The sequence below is a fragment of the Arabidopsis thaliana genome, chromosome 2, assembly GCF_000001735.4.
Source record: "Arabidopsis thaliana chromosome 2, partial sequence".
NCBI classification, from domain to species: domain Eukaryota; kingdom Viridiplantae; phylum Streptophyta; class Magnoliopsida; order Brassicales; family Brassicaceae; genus Arabidopsis; species Arabidopsis thaliana.
The window spans coordinates 11,980,876-12,002,756 of record NC_003071.7 but is presented as its reverse complement, the minus strand read 5'-3'; the positions used below and the strand labels follow the sequence as shown (position 1 = coordinate 12,002,756).

The window sequence follows — 21,881 nt, the reverse complement described above, 5'->3', positions numbered from 1 at the left end:
TCTATACAGACATGGAACAAATTCAATTTTTATGTGACTTATCAGCACATCTTTAGAAACACAACAGCGGATAAGTCATGACTCATGAACATCAATAAAGTATTGTGTCAGATTTTCAGATAACCGTAACTATCGGTTACAATTTTGAAAACCGAAATGGCATGGATTCACTAATAAAACCAAACCTACCAATGACCACACCAATCAGTAAACAATGACCACACCAATCAGTAACAGTGGTCCATCCATCTTCTTCTCATCTCACATCACATCAAAACATTAATACCTTTTGTTACCAAACTTTTTTTTCTCAATTTACTTACACCTTTTCTCTGCCCAATACCAACATTTAGTGCTCTCTCTGAAATCTTTCTATCCTTTTTATGAAACTTTTTTGCCATTTCTCTTTTTCTCATTCCACCTTTCTAGATTTACAATCAAAATGGAGAAAGTTGCCGCCACAATACAAACCAGCAAAAGGGTCTTTTTAGATTTCAAATTTTTCAAAAAACACGCCTCCTAAACTTGGTTAAGGCTCTTCTGAAGGCACTTTCGATTCGATTCTAACTCGTGCTCCTGAAGCAAGCCTGTTCAAGATACATACAAGATTTAATAAACCTGATATGAATCAAGATAAGATATGTTCATATCAATATATTGAACAAGATTCAAGATGTTTATGTTTCACCTTTCGTCGATCTTGATAACTCTCTCCTCGTCTTCTCTGAATGAATCGGGCTTCCTTAAAGACTCGGTTATTCTTTTACTGCAAGCATCATGTGTTTTAGTGGTACATGGAATGTTCTTGGTAGTATCTTCTGATGAGTCTCTTCTCTTTTCGGAGACAAGTGGTTGTTGCTTCCCTAGAATAGAAGACGCCTTTCTTGAGCTTGGATTATTTTTAGAACTATCCGGTTTTGAGTCTCCATTCTCTGCTACACCCATTTGGTTGGATGCCCTGAAAAAACTCACATGAGATGTGTCCTCAAGAATTCACAGAGACTAAGTATACTACTCAAATCAAGAACCTTTCCAATCACATATTATGACCCTAACAAACCAAAGATAGCTTGTTGTAATTTTAGTGGGAAACTAAAGGCAGAGACTTTTTTTTTAAGCTGTGATTTTGGCACAAGAACACAAGAACTGTCTTAACATCAAAACATAACACAACATCCAACAATCACTAGCAGGAGTGTTTTTCAGAAATGTACCTGTCACCATTGTAGGATGAAGAACGCTTAAGAGAAGCGTTACTATCCGCTGCATCCTTCTTCTGTAGCTTAGTCTCCACTAAGCTCCCACTAAAATACTCTTTCTCCTCCATCCTCAGGCCCATTAGACTCGGAGTTTCCGACAAACGGTCAAGATCTCCCATCATAAACGACGAGGAGAAAAAAGGAGACGGAAACTTCGAGTGTCCAAATTTCGGTTTGTAAGTAGGTACAAGGCCGAAATTGTTATCCTTGACTGATATTGAACCACAAGATATCAACTGCATCAGCATATTCGAGGCCCTAAGCCTCGGAATAGCGGGCATTCGAACATCTTCTTGTTCAAGAATCCTAAAACTATTCATCTTACTAACATCAGCTCTTATTAGAGACTCCAAAGTATCAGTCTTTCCTCCTAGCGAAGAAGCACTATTGGAAAAAGGCGGCGAGACAGAGTTTCTTGATATTTCCGCACTCTCCCTCTCCTTCCCCGCACACGAAGCCTCACTCACGAGGTTATTCTCGCTGGTTTCAGGCTCTGATGACACATCTTCATCAGTTGATACACCTCTACTAAAAGTCTCTATAGGTGTTTTAGAACGACCACTCACAGTTTCATCGGTTTGAGTAGAAGCATCTGCGAGTCCCTCGCTCTTATACACTTTGTACTCAGCCAAACACCAGGAAGATGAGTTCTTAGCGTCTCGAGAATCAGGAGATACACCGGAAGATGAAACAGAGCGAAGAGCTGGAGGAGAAAGCTCATCATCTTCATGAGAATGCTTATTAGTTCCTTTACCATTATTCATACTCGAAGATGAAGACGAATCATCCATACTTCTAGATGATGGTGGCTCCACAACTATCTGCTTCATGTTTTGAGTAGCTAAATTCACAATTGGGCTAAAGTGATCTGTGCACAACAACATAGGTTTTCTTAAGGCTTCTTCATTGAAACAAAAGATTAACAAAAAAATGTTTGCTTTTTTCACCTGAATTGGATTCATCAAATAGCTCAGAACCTTTAAGAACATACTCATTCCCATTAGCTGGTAAAATCAAATCATCTTCTGATAAATCATGCCAAACAAAACCATTCCTATAGCTTCTGCAGAGTTAAATCAGCAGAACATTGAATCTAAAGCTACAAAAGAAGTGATAAATGAAATCAAGACAGTTATATAGATACCTCTTACTAGACCAAGAATACATTGAAGCCATTCCTCTACCTCTAAGAACATTAAGCCTCTCTATAACATCTGCAAAAACATAATTGAATTCTTCATAATTCTTCAAAATCTCACAAACCTTTGAAGTATATAATAACATTACCTCTTAGGTATAAACCATTTGGAGAAGAAATCAACACTTCCATGAAATGAGGATGCTCAAGTTGACGATTCTTGGAGAGGTAATAAACAATTTGAACTTTCTTGATCTTTTGATGATACTTTGGTGATTTCTCAGTCCAGACTTTTGCTCTCTCTGGACTCACTTCTCTGCTATACTTCTTCATCCTCGCTTCCATGTTTTTATCTCGGCGACCTAATTGGCTAATTCCGACATTGTTCTCTGCCAGATCTATCACTCTGGAGGAACAAGAAAACAGAGAATTAAGAAATGAAACGATGGTAGAGTTAGAGAGAATCTAACAGAGCTCAAGGATGAAGAAGAGAGATAGAGACTAGAGAGAGAGAGAGTTTCAGCAATTAATGAATTTTTTTAGAGCAGTGGAGATTAATGGAGAGACAGAGAGACGACAGTAACAGTGTTAAGAGAGAGAGAGTTAAAGCTTTATTTTTCAGACAGAGCTATTTTGTTTTGTAACGAGGGAAAAAAACACTGAAAATCACTGTGATTTTATTCGCTCGTGTCTTTTTCTTTTTTGTCTATTTTTAATTTAATCAAATTAAAGAAAATTCCACAAATACGTTTTTACAGGTTTACTGGATAAATAATTAAAGGATTTTTTTCGCCATGAAAATATTGGATTTTGTTCATTCACAAATCAAAAATATTTCAATGTTTATACATAACAATGAAAGGTAATAAAGCATTCTCAAAAAAAAAAAAAAAAAGGTAATAAAGCATTCTCGAATGCTATAAAATACTAGGATAGGTCGACATTAGATCCATAAAAATTTGGAGATAAAAGTTAGATAGTATCTTGGTACAAATGAGTTCATGGTTAATCGAGAATTCGTCCATAAAAAAATTGAAATGATAATCTCGATAAAAAAAATATGGTAACGTTGAAGACGATTCCAAAAACGAGAAGTTCTACACGAAGTAACAAAATAGCAAGGATGGTAAGTTGGTAACTTGTGACTAAATAGCAAAATAGCAAGCAAGGTTCTCTCCATATAGGAGAAATGAGGAAATAAATAAATTTTCCACAAAAGAGGAAGATTCAAATCATGGTTTCTAAATATTCAATTAAATTTGGAAGACTCGCATAGTTGGATATATTTTGTTTTGAGACACTAATCATTGGATTGGGATCTCTCATATGAGAATCATACCTTCTTGTGGAAGAGTGATCCAAACCCAAAATCTATTGTTGATTTAGAGGTGTTTGAAGTCGGTAGATATGGTTGTCGCTTATGTGAGAAATACTTTGAAAGAAATTTTGGTAACCACTGTCACAACACCATGATTTGGACTCAGAAACACTAGACCGTATACCTTTAGAAATATGAAATCATAAAATATAGCCATATATAAATCTAACAATAGGATTCTCAGAGAATAACCGCAAAGGCATAGCAAAAAGGATGATTCCCATTTCAAGTGGTGTCTACGACCACATTTATGGAGGTAACCTAAGCTGTAAAAAATTACCAATCATACCTATTAATATGAAATTTAATCAGTAGTCTTAAGAAGATAATTTTATTTTATTTTTTGTGCTAAAGAAGAAGATGAACTTTAAACCCGGAAGAAGAAGGCATTTATCTTCAACCAATATATATGCCCATTATGACCACGTTCAAGTAACAAATACAGTAATCAATATGCCAATTAAGACCACTCTGAGGTAATAATCTCCCTTCCGAATATATGGATAGATGTTTAAGAGAAATTTCAATTTTGCATCTTCTTTGAGGAACGGATAAACAATTTGATTAAATGAGAGCATTAACTTGCAATTTAAGAAAAGCTTAAAGCGATTATTTGCTTTTTCTTTCTTTGTTGGAAAGCTGAAATGGAATAAAAACTCGTGCATGAAGATGTCTCTTGTTAGATTTACGTGCATGCTTTTATTTCTTTATCATAGCCCGTAATAGTATAATACAACCATATCAAAACCATTTATGCATGTAAATATGTAATAATTGACTTGGAATTCGTGGCGATGTAGCAATAAACTTCTTCTTTTTATTTTATGCCAATTAACTTCTGTTAATGTTTTTCCCATCAGCATACTTATTTTCCGATTTTATTTTTTTTCGACTTTCTACTATGTCTACCAAATTTCTACCAACATTCTCTGCAAAAAAAAATTGTTGACTATAACATCTTTCGCCTTACAAAAACTGATGTGTAAGAGTTTATAATTAAGTTACTTTTAGAAAAAATAAAATTATATATATGCTTGAGCTGCTCAAGTTGAGCAGTGCATATGTCTTGATAGATGAAAGAGGTTTAAGTTAGAAAGCCATACCAGTCTTCAACGTTTAATCGGAAACTGATATTTTAGAATGATAATGCATCATGTAAACTATACAAACATGTGTATCCCAAAAGTATATAAAGATTTACAAATATGCAGGAAGCAGTCATTTAAGCCAACTCTTGATGTATAGTCATAAACATAGATCTATTTGAGCCAAGCCAACAACTTTTTCTTCCATTTATTTTTATCACATCCAGCAACAATCTTGGATTACCTTCTCAACATAATTAGAACCATTCTTTTGGACTATCACTTTAACTTACATAACCAATTGAAACCATACACTTGACCAATGTGACTTTGGCGCTTCTGTTCCTTTTAAGTTTGTTATTGACATTGTTTCTTTCACACATATTCCTTGCCTTGCCTTTGTGTCTTGCAAATTTTGCAGAAGCCCATTCCTGTCCTTTGAAACCCAATTTTATTAGTGGGCCTTACTAAATATATATTTGAAACGTCCGTCCTTTAAAAAGGCACATAATTTTAGTGTATTTAGGGTGTGACAGTGACAATTTCAGCGGAATTAACAAGAACAATTAGGAAAAAAAACATATGCACTTTTAAGAAAATTATTATTTTTATTTTTTCAGTTTTGTAGAGGGAAGTTTTCTCAACTTTTTTGCTTTTCCATGTAAAGGGCCAGAGTAATTGAGAGGAAAACTCTTTTTCTTGATTGGTGTAATTGTAGAAGAAAAATAATTCCACTTTTTTATTCTATTAATATCTTAATGATAAATAAAACCCTAAGTATCTTGTGATTTATTGAAAACCTTCAACTAAATTATTAACAGCAAAACTTTTCAAGTAAAAGATTTAACAAAAAATTCTTAGAGTACTATTCCGTTCATTTAAAATCCTCAATTAAATTATTAATCAAAAAAATCCTTAAACACCGAAGAAGTTAAAAGAAGATTAAAATATGAGATCTGAAGTATGGTGATAAATGAATCTCACACAATTGAAAACTGAAAATAAAAATAAAAATAAAAACAATCTAAAAATTATTATTCGCTGATCCTGGTAATTAAACTTTTGACACGTGTCAGAACTTTAGTAAGAGGGTTTAAAGTTTATATAATATAAGATATGAGGTTTAGTTTAGGAAAATAATTACACACACATATATATATATATATATATATTCTAATATTTTATCTAGAAAATTTATTGTATCATTCCCAATTTTGGCCCACTAGTAACCACTCAATATGAAGCTGACCCAACCTTACCCAACTTCTTCATCATATCATATGAAGATTTTGATATGTTTGTTGTCAAAATAATGATGGGAAACTTCATGTCGTTTAGGTTCATATAAACAAAATTACGTATCAAACTACGTTTATTTCATTGAAAGAGCACCAAAGTTTTCTCCTCCTAGACGCTATAACTTAGCATTGCTCCTAAATAGGTTATGTAATTGCCTTGAATGTCAAGAGTAAGCAAAAGTAATCAACTTGTATTTGGAAAGTAAGATATTAGTGGGTGAGTTAGTCAAATGATAGTGCACAAAAGTAAAGCCAAGAAAAAAGGGTCCTCAACTCCTCATACTTTTTCTATAGGATCCACTTTTGGCAAGAACTCATTGTTACTGTCGCTGAAAAAGTTGTCTTCTTCGAGGAGACTAATTCAGATCTGTGGGTAACCAAATCCCAATCACTGTATGCTCATCAACCTCACACCATTTCATATCTTAAAGTCTCTTTTCCACCTTTTTTTTTTATACACACATACAAAAGGCAGTAGAGTCAATACGGTGGCCGAGCCAGCTCACTTTAGTCTAGCTCGCTTTAGCCCTGATTTTTGCTAGTGGTGAGACGCTAACTCGCGGTTAACCTATACAATCACATATTTACCAAGCTTATAATCAAAAAGAGTCATGCTCACCCAAAAACCGGATACTCGGTACTACATCTTTTTTTGTTTAACATGATGGACCTAGACTCCAAGATAAGAAATGGGTTAACCCACGGGCTTGACATACAATGACCCTTGGAAAGAATACAAAGAAAAGCGATACATACTTGATGCTTAAGTGAAATGTAAGTCCATAAACGATCAAGGCAAGAGCCTTTGGTACTTGGTCTCTCTTTTGGAATCACAGTGAACCCTCTTCCTGTTTAGATTATTCCCACAACTATCTTGTGACAATGGTGATCCTTCAGCAATAATCACCGGTGGAATTTCAAAGGACTCAAGTTGTGGTGGCGGGTGACGCCATTGTGGAAGCTGTCCAGCTAGAAGTAGAGTCTGAAGCAAAGGCCCTGCCTTCACCACCGCCTTTAAAAGCTTCCCTTTCTCCGGTAAAGTCATCTCCGGAAAATCTAACTCAATTTCCACCGGCGGTTCAAAAGATGAGACAATGCTTTCTTCACCATCCGATGAGTGAAACCCATTGATGTTTGGATCTTGCTCTTCGTCCGTTTGGTGTTGAAGGAGGAAGTTTTGGTCAAGAAGAATCCTTTTGTATCTCTCTTGTGCTTCATCTTTCTCTTTGATAGCTTTGTTGAGAAGATCTTTGAGCTGCATTATCTGGTCGTCTTTGGCAATGAGTTCTTCGCTGGCCACCATTCTTGTTTGCTCTAACTCCATTGTTGTGTGAAGAAGAGAATGTCTAAGCTCTTCTATTGTCTGCCAACCAAAATAAACAGTTTGAGTTTGGAGGATTTGAGCAATCGATAATAAAAAGAAAGTAGATTGGTGATTTAGTTACCTTTATACCACACTGGTTTTGGTGACTCCAACTAAGTAGATAATTTTGCTGCTGTCTCTCCATCTTCCTCAATGGATCAATTCTAAATAGGGTGAGAAAGAGAGAGAGTGAGTTATATATGACTTATGATAGTGTATTAGTGGGTAATTATGGGTAATTTGATTTGCTTTTAGATTGGTCACAAGGGGTTGGGACAAGACTCAAGAAAATGTCTGAAACCTTTTTCCATCAAAGAGAATCTTTATTGACCTTTTTCTTCCTTTTTATTTATTTGTTTTATAACAAAATACAAATTAAACAAACAAACAAAAAAAGAACGCGTTAACGGTAATTATGATTATATTGGAAAAATCCTTTATTCCATGGACTTATTCGACCTCGATTCTAGAATTAGACGTTGAATATGTTATATGATGAGAACGTATCAACTTTATTCTAAACTAGTAAATATATATGTCATGCTCATGCGAGAAGATATTGCGAGTATCCAGATTAGTAAACTTGCATCTTTTTGGACATACTTAATAGGGCATATTTGTTAGACTTAGACAAAAACATTTTTGGTAAAAATTGACAAAAAAAAGTCATGGAAACATTATATCTCACCGAATACTATGTTTACTAATCTGTTTCGTTTGTAAACGAGCATAACATTCATCTTGTATAGACAAAATGAAAATGGGGACATTTATGGTTTTACTATTTTTTGGAAGAATTGGATATTCTTTCTCTAGTAGAATAATTTCTTAAAATATTTGTCGTCCTACATAATTTATGAACATATATCAAAATTAGTATGAGTTATGGGCCACCTTACCTTTTCCTTACAGTCGTTGGCAGTAAGAGAGAATATAATAAGTGCCAATGGAAATGGGACCCTAAGAAAATTCGAAAAAGGAGATAAAATTAAAAATAGCTTTCACGTCGATGAATTTATTATTACTACATTCCGAAACAAATTATCTAGAGCTGAGTCGATCACACATGTCCACACGCGTACGTGAATTTTCCTCTGCGTATGTGAATTCACACGTACTTGTGTTTTTATACTCGTATCATAAGTATGGAAAGTTTTGAAAGACAATGTGTGTATGATGTGAACGTGAGTAGAGAAAAATTGGTCAGCAAAAGGAGGGAACTGATAACCTAACATCTACCCTTTTGTTTCTATTCACAGGTCTCAAATAATATATATTTTTTATTACTTAAATACAATATTTGTTGAATTTTATATATTTTTAATTTAAACCAAATTGAAAATGAGTGGGCATATTTTATTTTAGGTCTCCATAAATTTGTGATATATAGGATCTCTGACATTTTAAAAACAGTTCTTCTGACTAATCTCGAGTTAAAGCTTAATCAAAGATCAACAGTATATCTTATTTGGGTCAACTTACATCAATTAATATATAACATGGATGATATGATGATATATTGATGAGAGTATAGCAAAAAATACTTTCCTATTATTTTTCATTTTCTTATTCTCATCAGTTTGTTACTACTTATTCCTTAGTATTACTAATACTTCCCAAAGGTTTACAAAAACATTTTTTATTTAGTAGGTTCATTAAGAGCTTAATTACCCTTGTTTCTAGTAAGTTGCAAAAAGTATATTTACATATACACATATAATATTAGAAAAGTTTATGTTATGTTAGATTTAGTTATAACAATTTATTTTATTTTTTTGTTATATTTTATTTAGAATTCTGTATATAATAATCATAGATTATTTGTTAATTAAAAAGATCACATCAAGATAAAATAGTCATAGTCCTAATTCGTACAGAACTCCACTAGAGTTAATCTACAGTTTCCTTGTAGAAGTTTTTCAACGGTAAAACATGCAGCTTCATTAGGATCTATGATTATTTTATATCTTTCTCATCTTCTCTTTGTATCCTTTCTTAAACCTGTATTCCAGTATACACCATAGCTGAGGTAAGGTCAGTACTTGCAGTGATGTTACATTTATGGAACGAAAATCCCGATAAATAAATCTCTTTATCAATTTTGTTGCCTCGATTTGGTAATATTGAAACATTGTTGTTGCTGCCGTGTTTCAAAATACTAATGAACATGAAAATTATTTTTTGTTCCAATCAATGATTAGTATAATTTTGTAGATAAAAAAAGTGATAATAATCGTTTTATATATCTTGTATTTCATTTTCTTTGGATTCTTAAAACTAATATTATTTGAACTAAACTTACAAGATGTATTGTATTAACAAAATACTATAAGGGAAGATGAAAACTCACGTGAAACTTGAAAACTGGTATTACAATTTTTTACCAAAGATTTTTTTTATTTAAAAAAAAATAAGAAATTGAAATTCTAGACATGTCAAAAGGAAAGTTATGATATGCCGCTCAGATTATCTCATCTATCTATCATAGACACACATAAATACTTTGCCAAAAAAAAAAGCACACATAAATATACATTTCCTTATGTTTTGCTTATATTTTACATTTGTTTTGCTCATTTTTATAATTTACTTTTCTATATCAAAATAAAATAAAAAGATGTTAAATAAATCCAACATTATGTTATATCTAGGTATCTTTATAATTCTGACAATCATCAATTCCATCTACTTTGGTCAATGGTTATAACATTAAGTTTTTTTCTATCATCATGTTTGGATCCATTATACTAAAGATTTTCCTTAGGAATATAACTAAAATTGTTGTCAAATAAATGAAAGATCGAGGAGTTTGAAGAATAGAGCTCAGCACGTGTTTATATATAGTTCTCGATTATAATAATGTTCCTTATCTTCTGTGATTATCTTAATAGTAATTAATATTTTTTTTTAAACAACTATCTAAATTTAGTAAATTCTATAGATATTATTTTTTCTAAATTATTTTTAAGTTAAATTGATTATATTTATCATCGAATATATATTAGTTAATTATATATTTTATTATGTTAAATTGTATCTACCACAATCTTCTTTTAGTATTTTTTAAAAAGGTCCCTTACATTTAAGCTAAATATAGTACAATATCTAAGAAACATAAAGTCTACTAATGTTATGAAAAACCTTTTTCCATGTATAAAATTCTAAAATCACGATTAATATCTAGTAATAATCAAGAACATAATTTTATGTTTAAGTACTTTTAAATAAAACAGAAAATTTATACTATTAAATTCATCATACATAAATTGTATTAATTATTATAATTGTAAAATTATCAATATCATGATAAATGTTTTATATTAACAGTTTAGTTTCAAATGACAATTTTCAGGGAGCAATTCTTAATATTAAGAATTAATTCTATCAAGATAACTATGATTTTTATATTATACAATTTATCAATGTCGAATTTATTTCATTGATATTCTTAGTTATTACACATACACGAAGTAATAATCATAGATATTTATCTTCTCATTGATTCATGTGCTTTTATATTCATTTTGTTAACAAAGATTTTGTATTGATTGTTAATGCTAAGATACAGGTATTTTTAATGTGCATCTAGTATTTTATTTAATTAAAACAAAATTTGTTGTTGTATAATTTAAATTTTACTAATAGAACACATAATGTTATAGTTTGTGCAAGTTTCTTTGTTACGTCACTATGAATTTTGCGAGAATAAAATAGGGGTTAAGACATAAATTTTGTTTTAATGGATTTATAGTAGTAAAAATACTTCTATAAAGACATTTATATTAGCGAAATTTTAATCAGCAAACCAAACTACTGCTGAAGTTTCAGTTGTACTCCTTCAATTGCTGCTGCAACCTTGAAGAAGATAGGCGGCTCTGGTTCGAACCTGTTGACGACCACGAACCAAAACCGTTTAGTCAGATGAACTCAGTAATTAAAAACATGAATCGAAGTTAAAAGAGAATAAAAGGTTTAGATTTGATATGCTTTTTACTCACTTTTGATGCATAAGACCGAAGATCGGTGCTGTTGATCTGACAAGAACAGTTTCTGAGAAACACAGCCCACATGTCCCTCAGTACAGGCTTTGCTTCTACCAATGTACTAGAGAAGAGCCAGTTCTCAGCCAATACCAGGAAAATGTACATTTTGAAAAGGTTACAACTTCTCTCCTTCACATTGATAGACATCAGCGAGCTCAGCAAATTTTCGTCGCTGTCCTGTTAATAATAGATAATCAATAACAGAGAATGTATAAATGCCATGTTTGCTACAAACTTAACTTGTTGGTATTATCTTATAATTTAGTTCATGGTTGGTTACCTTATGATCAAGTAAAACAACAAGCATTTGATGTGCAATGGAACTTCTCAGATGCTTGCTTCGAGCATCAACACCTGATACAGATTCCACTACCCTCAAACAATTTATGTCTTGAGGTACTCTGCAGATGCATCAAACCAGAAAGACAAACTACGTAAGTCAATTAACAGATAAGACAAAACAGTCCAAGGTTGCTACAATAACATACGAGGTCGAACCTGGAAGCAAGAGAGTTAGCTATTTTCTTGCAGCTTGAAATCCATTCTTCCTCTTTGAAGGATCCAATAACAGATATTAAGCACTCTTGTAAGAGAATTGAAAGACCGAGAAGACTGCGATCTAAGAGCAACGATACAAGGATTTCGGCTATCTGTTCAACTTGTGAAGTGGTAAAAATAGGTTTTTTACACCTGAATCATGAAGCAACAGAGAAGGTAGGAGTTATCAAAATGTATGAAGTAGCACTGAAAAGGCAGAAGAATGTTATTGATAATCTGTAAAAGAGAGTTTTTGCGCCACAAACCTAAATTGACAACAAGTTGTAACCAATGTTAACCAAGCTCTAATATTCTGTGGAGGACCTTGACACTCAGAATCTTCAAAGCCAAAAGTTAGCGGACTCCAGTAGTATTATAAAACCTAAAGAAAAAATAACCGCCAATTAAAGAACAGGGAGAAACAGGACAACTACCCGCTTCTGCTAGTTCAACGTCTTGTGAGTGTGACAGACTAATTCTGAACCCATATGATTCAAGAGCTTCTTTAAGTTCCTGATAGTTAGGAAGCCAGTAAATCTCAACAGAAGCTCCATTAACCTGATTTAAAACCAAGGAGTCAGCTTCAATCAAAACATAATGTAATAATCTCAGGAAAGAAAGAAAGTACACAGACGAACCTTGTTTTGTGATAACAGTATGGAACACCAAAAGTCACAAGCAGATGATCTTAGATCTTCTTTAGATGAATACAACACTAGTAAGTCCCAAACATCAAAACCATAATGTAAGCCAAAGGACTCCATAGAATAAACAAAGTTAAAGAGAGAGCTAGAACACATACATATATTAAGCGTCCACTTGCAAATGAACTTTTCCACACGTCCACAAGTCATGATCAGTCTTGTGAGCCAGCCGTTAACCAGCAAGCCTTCAATAAAAGTTGTTCCTGGATTGTACAGGAAACCTATTACTTTAAAAGCCAGAGAGACTGACTTTAAAAACCGATCAAAAGGCGATGAGGTCATAGAAAACAAACCTTCATCAACGGTAAGACCCACCACCAAATTTAACTGATTATTCATAAACTCTTTCAACAAGCAGCAACTATCGAGATCAACAAGCAGTGAAGGTATTGGAGTTTTCTGTATAGTAACATTAACAAAGTACAAATTTTTACAACTATCACTTACTCTAAAACAACATTAAAACATGGGAGAAATAATCAGCCTAACCTGATCTCCAAACATAGATAATCCCCACTCTTGATTCTCCTCTTCATCAGCTATCTCATTCATCTAATAACACAACAATCACCACCAAACATTACACATACAGAATGTAAGATGATAAACATAAAAAGAGATGATATTTTTTACTCATACCTGATTCTGACACTCAACAACACATTGAGAAAGCTTATCTACTTGACCTTGTTCATCATCATCCGAATGATAAACCTTAGACACTTTGCGTTTCTTGTTTACCTTGTCTATAACCTTACTCTTCTCTTTGTAAAAATCAGAGAGAAGATCGTCCAAACCAATAACTTTCTTCCTGTTTAATGACATTTTACAAAAATTTAATCTTCGTGTCAAAATCAGAAATTGATAAAGGAACAAACTTTTCATCAACCCTAAACAAAAGAACCCAAATTTCAGAATTCAACAAGGAACCCTAATTTACAAAAGTTCGGAATTTCATTACAATGACAACAATTCAGAGAAATCGGACACTACATAAGTCGGAAAATGGGTAATTAGGGATTCGAATGTTGCTATAGATAAAATAAAGGATTCACCTTTTTTCAATTATCGTTGGAGGGTTAACGAGAGGATCTTCGTTCTCGAAATCAAGAGGTCCATCCAAATCCATCGTTGAGTTCTCTCTAACTTGGGGCTGATTCAAGCTCCTTCTCCTTCAGACGAAACCCTTAAAAAGTTGAAACTTTTGCAGCTTTGGGAAGCGCGAATAAGGGCAAGTGTTTAAAAGAGCCAACACTTCAGTTTCTAGAGAACCCGTACTTTTGAGTTTTGAGTCAAAACACTAGTTTTAAAAGAAAATTCTCAACAAAAAAAACTCAACTATTTAAATTTTTTGGGTTGTTAAAAAAATTTAGATTCATTTATTAGTGACAAATAAAATTCGAACTATAAAATATTGGCAGATTTATACACACAATTTCAAACAAAAAAAAAACTTTAGAAAAAAACTTAATTCTATTTGTTTGAAACAATGAATCTTTTGGAGATGTAGAAGTTCTATAATCTATTATTTAGTTTATGGAAGCCAACTTTATGAAACTAGTAATGTGTTGACTACAAAACCAGAGATGTTGGGGGTAAGTTAAGCTTATAAAAAAAAAGTTTTAAAACTGCTCTAAAGAAGAAAATATAAACACGTATTTGAATCACCCCAAATTTAGATGTTGTATCTGCCTATCAGCCCATGCATGTGCGATCATGAGAAAGAAAAATAAACAAAACTTTCTTTTGCAAGTGAATTTATTTTTCTAAACTCTACCTGCAAAATTTGTCCAATGTGAATATAAATCCCAAAACGGTTAACAAACATACACTTGAACCGGAGTCTCCTTTTCACAGCCTAAGACACAATTGTGACAATTTTTCTCGTAAGAGGAATGTGTCGTAACTAATTTTAACTCTATGACTTGAACGTCCAAAGAGCTCGTGCTGAAAAGGGCAAATAGGTAAATCACAACTAATCGGCGTGCGTTATCCACAGTTGGTAAGAATGAGACGGACACGAGTGCTATATGACAGCTCTACGATGTAACATTACAACTCGTGAACGTGATGTTTTGGAATGTTATGAGATTATCAGTTTATCACATGATTACTATTACCCTTTTTTAGTATTTTAGATTGACCGACAAAAGAAATGCTTCAACAACTTGTCCTGAATTAAAGAAAAGTAAACCAAGTTGAGAAAGACTAAAGAAATTAAACGGCTCTTTTCTATTAATTTATTCAACTATGATTCAAGTAACAAAAACAATTTGTGTGATAATTATTTACCAACAAATTCAACAGCTTTTCTTGAATCAGGAACTAATTCAGACTCGGACTCAGGACTCTCCCTAAACTTCTTGTAAATATCACCTTTGTAAAACTCTCTCGTCCTTATCGCTAGCCCCAAAGATACAAGTGCTCCAAAAAACGTTACTGCTGCCAAAATCAGAAACGGCAGCTTATAACATTGACTTCCTAAGCAAGTCAAGTCCTTTACGTCTTTTCGGGTTAGCCCTCGAGCCGTTAGTTGCTTCAAGGCCTCTTTATCGTAAAGCATTCCCGTGACACGAACGTTCAGGATGTAAGACCCGAGCGGGCTAGCAAGTTGTCCACAATTGAACAATGTAGAGTAGTACTTGAGTCCAAAAAGTTCTGAGATGATGGCAAAGAGCAGAGGAAGTTGTGCACCGAAAGAGAATCCCATTAGAATTGACGCTATATATACCGAGCCTGGTACCGGGAACGCGATGAGAAGGTGGCCAGCACAACTCAATAAGAGGACTAATGTCATCATAAGCGGCCGGGGTAATTTATACTTTGCAAGTAAGTATTCCGAGACAAAGCCAGAGAACACTCGACCGAAGTAGTTCCATATGCTGACTAGAGACACAAAGGAACTAACCGTGTGGTTCGGGTAGCCGAGGGATTCTCCTATCTGCCCGAGGTTGTCTACGGCAGTCAAGCTCGATCCTAAACCACAGAATGTCGCGACAAATAGGATTATCATGTCGGTGCTTAACAATGCTTGTAATATTGTGTAATCTTCCCCTCTTGGCGGTGGAGAAAACACCGTCGAGAAACAAGATTTTGTCTCCTTCTCTTCTCCATTCACCTTGGCGGCTTTGTCCTGATCAAGATCAAGTTCTTTCTTTGGTTTCTCAACCTTGACCTCGCTTGGCTCTTCGATAGGTAACTTCATCATGTTCCAAACTTCAAGCTCTTGCTTAACGGAAACCGTAAGAGGCACAAAAAGCAAAGCACAACATATCGTAGCGCTAGCCGCATAAGCGGCTTTTGAGAAATGAACTTGCTTCTCAGCAATGTTCATTGCCATAAGGAACAAAGCCAAGAATATAGAAATATAAAGGAATTGGTAAAACACACTAAGCTCATTCCTCTGCCTCACAACCTTCTTCTCTCTTATCAAATACACAAACACAAGAGAAACCGCAGCAGGCAACCATGCTATCAACAAGATCAAAGACTTGGAATCGTGTCCATAGATCGCAAAATAAAGCTGCGTGAAGATTGCACCACTTAGTCCAACATAACCCTTAAGCAAACCAAGCATAACTCCTCTGCTCTCAGGGAAATTCTTAACACAAGTAACCAAAGCTCCTGTGTTTGCAAAGTTCTGCGAGTTGGCTCCTATACAAATATAAAGACACATTTGCCAAACCTTTGGCTTAGCGACTTTGCCGGTTACGGTAAGCCAGATCATAAAGTAACCGACGAAGTTCATCGCCGAGCCAATGGTGAGGACGAACCAAGTCGGTGTGACCTCAGCTATTAGACCGGACAAGACACCAACGTTTGCTCCAAGATCTTTAAAGAAACCTAAGAGGTTCAACGTGGTCTGATCGTAACCAAGTGTAGATTTGATATCTTTAGAGTAAGTACCAAAAAGGTAGGTGGCTCCAGCGCAAGCCATGATGAGAAACGAAGCAAACACCATGAACCATCTTCCATTGAAGAAGTGAATCAAGAATCGTACGGTCTCGTCGTTTCCCATCTTTGAAACCAGAGTTTGAGGCTATTATCAAGATATCTTTGAAAGTGAATCTTGAAAAGATTTGAGTATTTCAAGATTTTCTTGATTGAGAAATGGAGAAACTTGGCTGATCCAGAATAAGAGAATGAGAGAGCTAGATAAATGATTAGAGTACAGAAAGAGAGTCTCAGGGCTATAAAGTAGATCAGAGGAATAGGGGAATTTGTTTATATGTAATTGTAAAGTATGGAACAAAGAGCTGATTGTCGGAAAGTTTTGAGGGAGATTTGACCATTTTATCGTAGCTCAGAAAAGATAAAGATTGACCATTTTATCTGTCTTTTCTAATTTTGTCTTTTTGTTTGATTACTGTCCAAAGATAAAGAGATATTATCTTCCTAATGAAGTGTCCACCTAAGAGTGCCAAAAATTCAGTGTGTCCATCTAAGCTTAACTATCTCCATATAGAATGTCCAACAAAACAAAACTAGACATTTTTACACTAAACTAGAATAAAATGTTTACTTAATTATATGTCTATCTTTTTTGTTTTTACGTTGACTAGATAGTTGTAATGTTAGTAACTAATAATCATTTTATACAATTGTCAATCGCAAATGCATGCATATTTAACATTGATCCTATATGTTTCAGATTTTATTTTTTCTATGTGTGATTCAGTAACAAATCCACTAGGACAAATCTCATACAAGTTGCCAAAAAAAAAACAGACAAATGTTATACAATATGAAGCAAACATGTGGAAATTCAGAAAACCTTATATATAGGATGTTTTTCTAAGACTTTTTAACGCTCGAATTAATAAAACAAATTAGGAGACTTTGCCGGAATAAAAAAGAATCGAAAAACATGGAAGAGTGACTATTGAACGTCGGCCTAATAGGAAAACGCGGTCCATGAACTTTTGATGCACAAAAATGTTCGAAAGCTAAGATCCTCTCTTCTAGGAAAAAGAGAGAATGCATAAGATTTATTTGACTTAGTTTATATACATATGATTATCTAATTAATTTTGAAAAATAATAAATACGTAAGATTCATTTCTCCAATTTGTTATGTTTTCCCTTTTGTTTTTCTAATATTTTTAGTTATATATTTTACAAATTTATAAATGTTGTTCTTTTATCTAAAATAAACAATACTAAATGATTTTCGAATCTAACCGTACTGGAAAACGTCGTTCATTAAACTGGAAGAGTGTCGAAATGTATGATTATGGTGTTGCGCACATGTCTTATGTTAGTGAGTGGATATCATCATAATTTAGCAATTGTTTGTGTAATTTCTAAACCATTATATTAATATGCATATCATGGTCTATACTTCGTGTAGCTAATTATCGTTCGGTGTTATAATATTTTTTTTTGAAAAAGAAAGAGAGCAAAAAAAGCAAACCTTACAAAATTAGATACCCTAAATTTTCTGTTCAAGGAAGGCCTAAACCAATATTTCAAATTGTTTAACTGCACAATGGGCCTCAATGTCGAACGTTCGTTTTAGCGTTTATAAAAAAAAATAAAAAAGGATACAACCTATGGAATCATTTCAACGATACAAAACAAACCCAAACGTATTAGATTAATCGCTAACCACCCATTTTTATGTTATGACTTATGACATTATCATCTTATTGGTTATGTATTATGTCATTCCAACTTAACCAAGCAACCTCTTGAAAGTGACTTTATACCTTATATTATCTGGTTTGTTGTATATATAATACACGTAATATGCGATTGGACAATAATGCTAAAACTAAACCATAAGCACATACATAATCTATATATATGCGGTCGGTTTGCAAAAGATTAATAGTCTTACCTCTTCTTTTTGCATAAACAAAAGGTGTAGAAATGGAGTGGTTAATTGGTAAAGTTGCCTTTTCTTATAAGTTCTAATTAAATACCTAAGTATTAAATAAAAGTAACAAATAAAGGGATTACATAAAAGCTAACAAATAAAAAATTAAGTATTAAATAAAGGGAAATTTACTAGAGTAACCCATATTTTATACATAATTACCTAAAAGGAATGCTAAAAATATGAGTTATTTGAGTAATAATTATACCTAAATTATCCTTGTTTTCTTTTGCAGAGAAAAACAATATTACAGAAATGCCATTACTATTTAATTCCAGCAAGGCAATAAAACCACATTTATTTACGAAAATGCCATCGTCGTTTTTGGTAAATCTGTGGCTCTTGTTGCGACGGATTTGTTATCGATCACAGATTTGTTGGTCAACCACAGATTTTTTACAACAGACTTGTCTTGTACCACAGACTTTACTGTGTTATGTTACGCCAGATTTTTTTTTTCCGCAGATTTTTTAACCGTGACTGATTTGTTTCATATAGTCTCCACAGATTTTATTTAAATTTCAAAAGTAAGAATGTTGAAACCAAATATGTCACTGATTTGTTTTCCGGACCACAGATTTTTCTTTATGGTGGCAACAGATTTTCTATTTGCACCCAAAAATCTGTTGTGTTACAACATATTTGTTAACCTCGAAAAATGTTATATAGGCATGACAGAGTTGTTTTGTGTAATCACAGATTTAATTAACTTGTTAACAAATCTGGTGTTTTACAACAGATTTTTGTTATAAAAAAAAATTACTACACAGTCACATAGTGATAACAGATTTGTTTTTAGTGATGACAGTTTTGTTTTTCAGTGTCAAAGCATAACAGATTTACTCATGTCAATGTTATGGCCGATTTGTTTATGACTAGAATAACCTTTTTAGTAATAACAGACTTTTTTTGGCAGATTTATTTTTAAAATTTCGAAATTTTTTGTTATATGAGATTTATTAGCTAGCCCTCAATTAAATTATTTCCCGGTCTGATTGTATGTTAAATCCGGTTTGACTGGATTTTTTTTATTTATTTTGAAAACGTTACGACAGACTTTTATTAGCTAACAGATTTTTCCGAAATATTACCATATTTGAGTTAAGGAATATTCTCGTAACGCGTAGGGTTTTCTTACGGCAGATTTGTTTATGTTATTTCCATATTTGATGTTTAATGCATTAAATTGACAATAAAGTGTATATCTTTCTAAAATCAAATTTTTTGGTTTTTTTCCTTATTCTACACATATCAACTATTTCAATAAGATCTTTTGATTGCGTTTCCTTTTATCAATTTATATTTTTAATTTATATTTTTAATATAATCTTAATTTATATTTTTTCAATTTATATTCTTAATTTATATTTTTTCATATCAATAAGATCCAGTTTTTTTTGGGATCTTATTCATTTATATTTTTAATTTATTTGATTCATAATTCGTTTTTTTTTTGCTAAAAATATGGTATAAGGTTGATTAAGGTTAATTGGTCTTTTTACTTAAAATTGGAGTCATTTTAGTTAATCATTGCCAAGAGGAGTCATTCTAGTTATTTTTGTTAAAATTAGAGTCAATCTGAGCAAATTTCAGTTAAATAAAACTCGTTTTGGGAGAAGGATTTGGGAGAAGGATTTCTAGCTCCAAAAGCGTACTTTTATGAGTTGAGAATGTACATAACAAGAATACGTTAAAATTGTTGAACACTTGTATGTTGTTTCTAGAAATTTCTGATCAGGTAAGGGACTCGTAATGGTACAGTCGTGAAAATATTTATAAATTGTTACATATCTACATAACCTTACAAATAACTAAACTAGAAGAGGGTTTATGTATATTTATTCATTCGAAAAGGGAATACTTTTTTGAAAAGGGATACATAATTATAGTGGAAACCCTGATATTACTTAATTAGGGGATTGTATATATTCTTGATGATTACGGGAACGGAGAGGTGGTTCAACATCAATTTGATTTCTTCTTTTTCGTCGAAATTTTTGGTTTTTATTGTTTCTAGCAACATTTTACAGTACTTTTTTTTACTGAAATGAATATCTAAAAGTCTTTTGAAAGTTCATCACAACGATGTATGTTCTTAGACCATTCTTATTGATGAGTTTTTAGTAGTATTTTTAACATTTTGGATAGACAAAATAATACTTAAATATTAAATGGTTCTTAATAAGAAGAGAAAGTGTATCAACAATATCTTATTTAAGAGTCAATTTTACTTTTCTAAGAACCTTTTTCTATTTTTTTTTTGTATTTTATTTTATATAATATTTTAAAAGTTTTTTTAAAATTTTTAAGAACCTATTGATAATGATGCTCTTAGGCTTCTACATATTTGCTAGTGCCACCTAATATTCTTATCTGGCTTGATTAGATCGAAAATGTCAATCTATAGAACTATTATAGAAGCCAAAGAAAGTTGGTTGACGAGTCGTTTTCTAAGTGTATACAAAACTATTTTCTTCAAATCTCTTGTATCATTAAATAGTAACGTTTTAAATATTTTCTGGATAAGCATAAGTTTCTTTGAAAACTATTTTGTATATATTCCTACTTCTCCATTTTTCTAAATTATTTTATATTATACATAGTTTTCCAAATTATCAAACATTTTTACATGTTTTGACTAATAAATAAACATATTACTGCGAATTAATTAAAAATAAATATTCCACACAATAATTACCTTACAAGCGAATAAACTTTTACTATGTTTTCGATGTAAATTTTTCTTACATATTTGTAACTGAAATTTCTAACTTGTTGTTTCATAAGTTTTAAAATTTATTATCTAATTATCTACTTTTATGTGTTCTAGAGCAAAGTGCTAAATGTATATATACTTAGATGTTGTGTTGTAATCCAATGTCAATATAATCAATGATTTAGCTATTTGTAAACATACTAAATAGTATTCCACCAAAAAAAAAACATACTAAACAGTAAACAAACAGCAAAAACAAAATCCACATGTCCTAAAAGATAGTCTGATTTTCGTTCATAATGCTCTGGTTTTTGAAAGATAATAATTGTGTTGTATGAGTGTATGACAAATATTCATTGGTTTGAGAAGTTAACAAAATTTGGTGGCTACAAATGGTTTCCTATTCGAGTTGGGTCCATTATCCCTTGGCGTGTACGGAAATAATACCTACCCATCATAATCTGATCAAAGATGAGGTAGTC

The 21,881-nt window shown here is 32.5% G+C and overlaps 4 protein-coding genes across 6 annotated transcripts; all 4 read right to left on the bottom strand.

The window, feature by feature from the left end:
* Positions 1–18: 18 nt before the first annotated feature.
* On the bottom strand, positions 19–3,021 carry AT2G28150 (UPSTREAM OF FLC protein (DUF966)). 3 transcript variants are annotated; one of them, NM_128375.4, is made up of 6 exons: positions 2,547–3,021; positions 2,404–2,473; positions 2,207–2,322; positions 1,215–2,127; positions 689–958; positions 19–587 (listed from the first exon to the last, which is right to left on the bottom strand). In NM_128375.4, the coding sequence occupies exons 1-6, from the start codon at positions 2,740–2,742 to the stop codon at positions 530–532; spliced, it is 1,623 nt and encodes a 540-aa protein (NP_180382.2). In that variant the 5' UTR covers positions 2,743–3,021; the 3' UTR covers positions 19–529. The 3 variants fall into 3 exon arrangements, with proteins under 3 accessions (NP_180382.2, NP_001324990.1, NP_001324989.1); NM_001336145.1 differs by lacking the exon at positions 2,547–3,021 and having other exon boundaries at positions 215–587; positions 2,404–2,518; NM_001336146.1 differs by lacking the exons at positions 2,404–2,473; positions 2,547–3,021 and having other exon boundaries at positions 258–587; positions 2,207–2,369.
* A 3,499-nt stretch (positions 3,022–6,520) lies between these two features.
* Positions 6,521–7,803, bottom strand: AT2G28140 (enabled-like protein (DUF1635)). Its single transcript, NM_128374.5, has 2 exons — positions 7,604–7,803; positions 6,521–7,521 (listed from the first exon to the last, which is right to left on the bottom strand). The coding sequence occupies exons 1-2, from the start codon at positions 7,664–7,666 to the stop codon at positions 6,949–6,951; spliced, it is 636 nt and encodes a 211-aa protein (NP_180381.3). The 5' UTR covers positions 7,667–7,803; the 3' UTR covers positions 6,521–6,948.
* Positions 7,804–11,139: 3,336 nt separating this feature from the next.
* AT2G28130 (actin protein 2/3 complex subunit-like protein) lies at positions 11,140–14,399 on the bottom strand. The gene is made up of 12 exons (NM_128373.4): positions 13,861–14,399; positions 13,445–13,616; positions 13,295–13,357; positions 13,099–13,204; positions 12,904–13,008; positions 12,740–12,816; positions 12,536–12,659; positions 12,368–12,440; positions 12,063–12,254; positions 11,845–11,965; positions 11,520–11,741; positions 11,140–11,407 (listed from the first exon to the last, which is right to left on the bottom strand). Exons 1-12 carry the CDS (start codon positions 13,932–13,934, stop codon positions 11,360–11,362), a joined length of 1,377 nt encoding a protein of 458 aa, NP_180380.3. The 5' UTR covers positions 13,935–14,399; the 3' UTR covers positions 11,140–11,359.
* A 521-nt stretch (positions 14,400–14,920) lies between these two features.
* AT2G28120 (Major facilitator superfamily protein) lies at positions 14,921–17,070 on the bottom strand. Its single transcript, NM_128372.3, has one exon. It carries the CDS (start codon positions 16,821–16,823, stop codon positions 15,090–15,092), a length of 1,734 nt encoding a protein of 577 aa, NP_180379.1. The 5' UTR covers positions 16,824–17,070; the 3' UTR covers positions 14,921–15,089.
* Between the last annotated feature and the right edge of the window lie 4,811 nt (positions 17,071–21,881).

What these genes read in the sequence shown, in the direction of transcription:
- AT2G28150 (NM_128375.4), bottom strand. Translation starts at nt 2,742, where the DNA reads ATGGAAGCGAGGATGAAGAAGTATAGCAGAGAAGTGAGTCCAGAGAGA. An exon ending in TATTCTTGGTCTAGTAAGAG is followed by an intron (nt 2,323 to 2,403) that starts GTATCTATATAA and finishes TTAACTCTGCAG; the next exon opens with AAGCTATAGGAATGGTTTTG. An exon ending in TCATCCTACAATGGTGACAG is followed by an intron (nt 959 to 1,214) that starts GTACATTTCTGA and finishes GAGTTTTTTCAG; the next exon opens with GGCATCCAACCAAATGGGTG.
- AT2G28140 (NM_128374.5), bottom strand. Translation starts at nt 7,666, where the DNA reads ATGGAGAGACAGCAGCAAAATTATCTACTTAGTTGGAGTCACCAAAAC. An exon ending in AAAACCAGTGTGGTATAAAG is followed by an intron (nt 7,522 to 7,603) that starts GTAACTAAATCA and finishes TTTGGTTGGCAG; the next exon opens with ACAATAGAAGAGCTTAGACA.
- AT2G28130 (NM_128373.4), bottom strand. Translation starts at nt 13,934, where the DNA reads ATGGATTTGGATGGACCTCTTGATTTCGAGAACGAAGATCCTCTCGTT. An exon ending in TACTGTTATCACAAAACAAG is followed by an intron (nt 12,660 to 12,739) that starts GTTCGTCTGTGT and finishes GTTTTAAATCAG; the next exon opens with GTTAATGGAGCTTCTGTTGA. An exon ending in GCTAACTCTCTTGCTTCCAG is followed by an intron (nt 11,966 to 12,062) that starts GTTCGACCTCGT and finishes ATGCATCTGCAG; the next exon opens with AGTACCTCAAGACATAAATT.
- AT2G28120 (NM_128372.3), bottom strand. Translation starts at nt 16,823, where the DNA reads ATGGGAAACGACGAGACCGTACGATTCTTGATTCACTTCTTCAATGGA.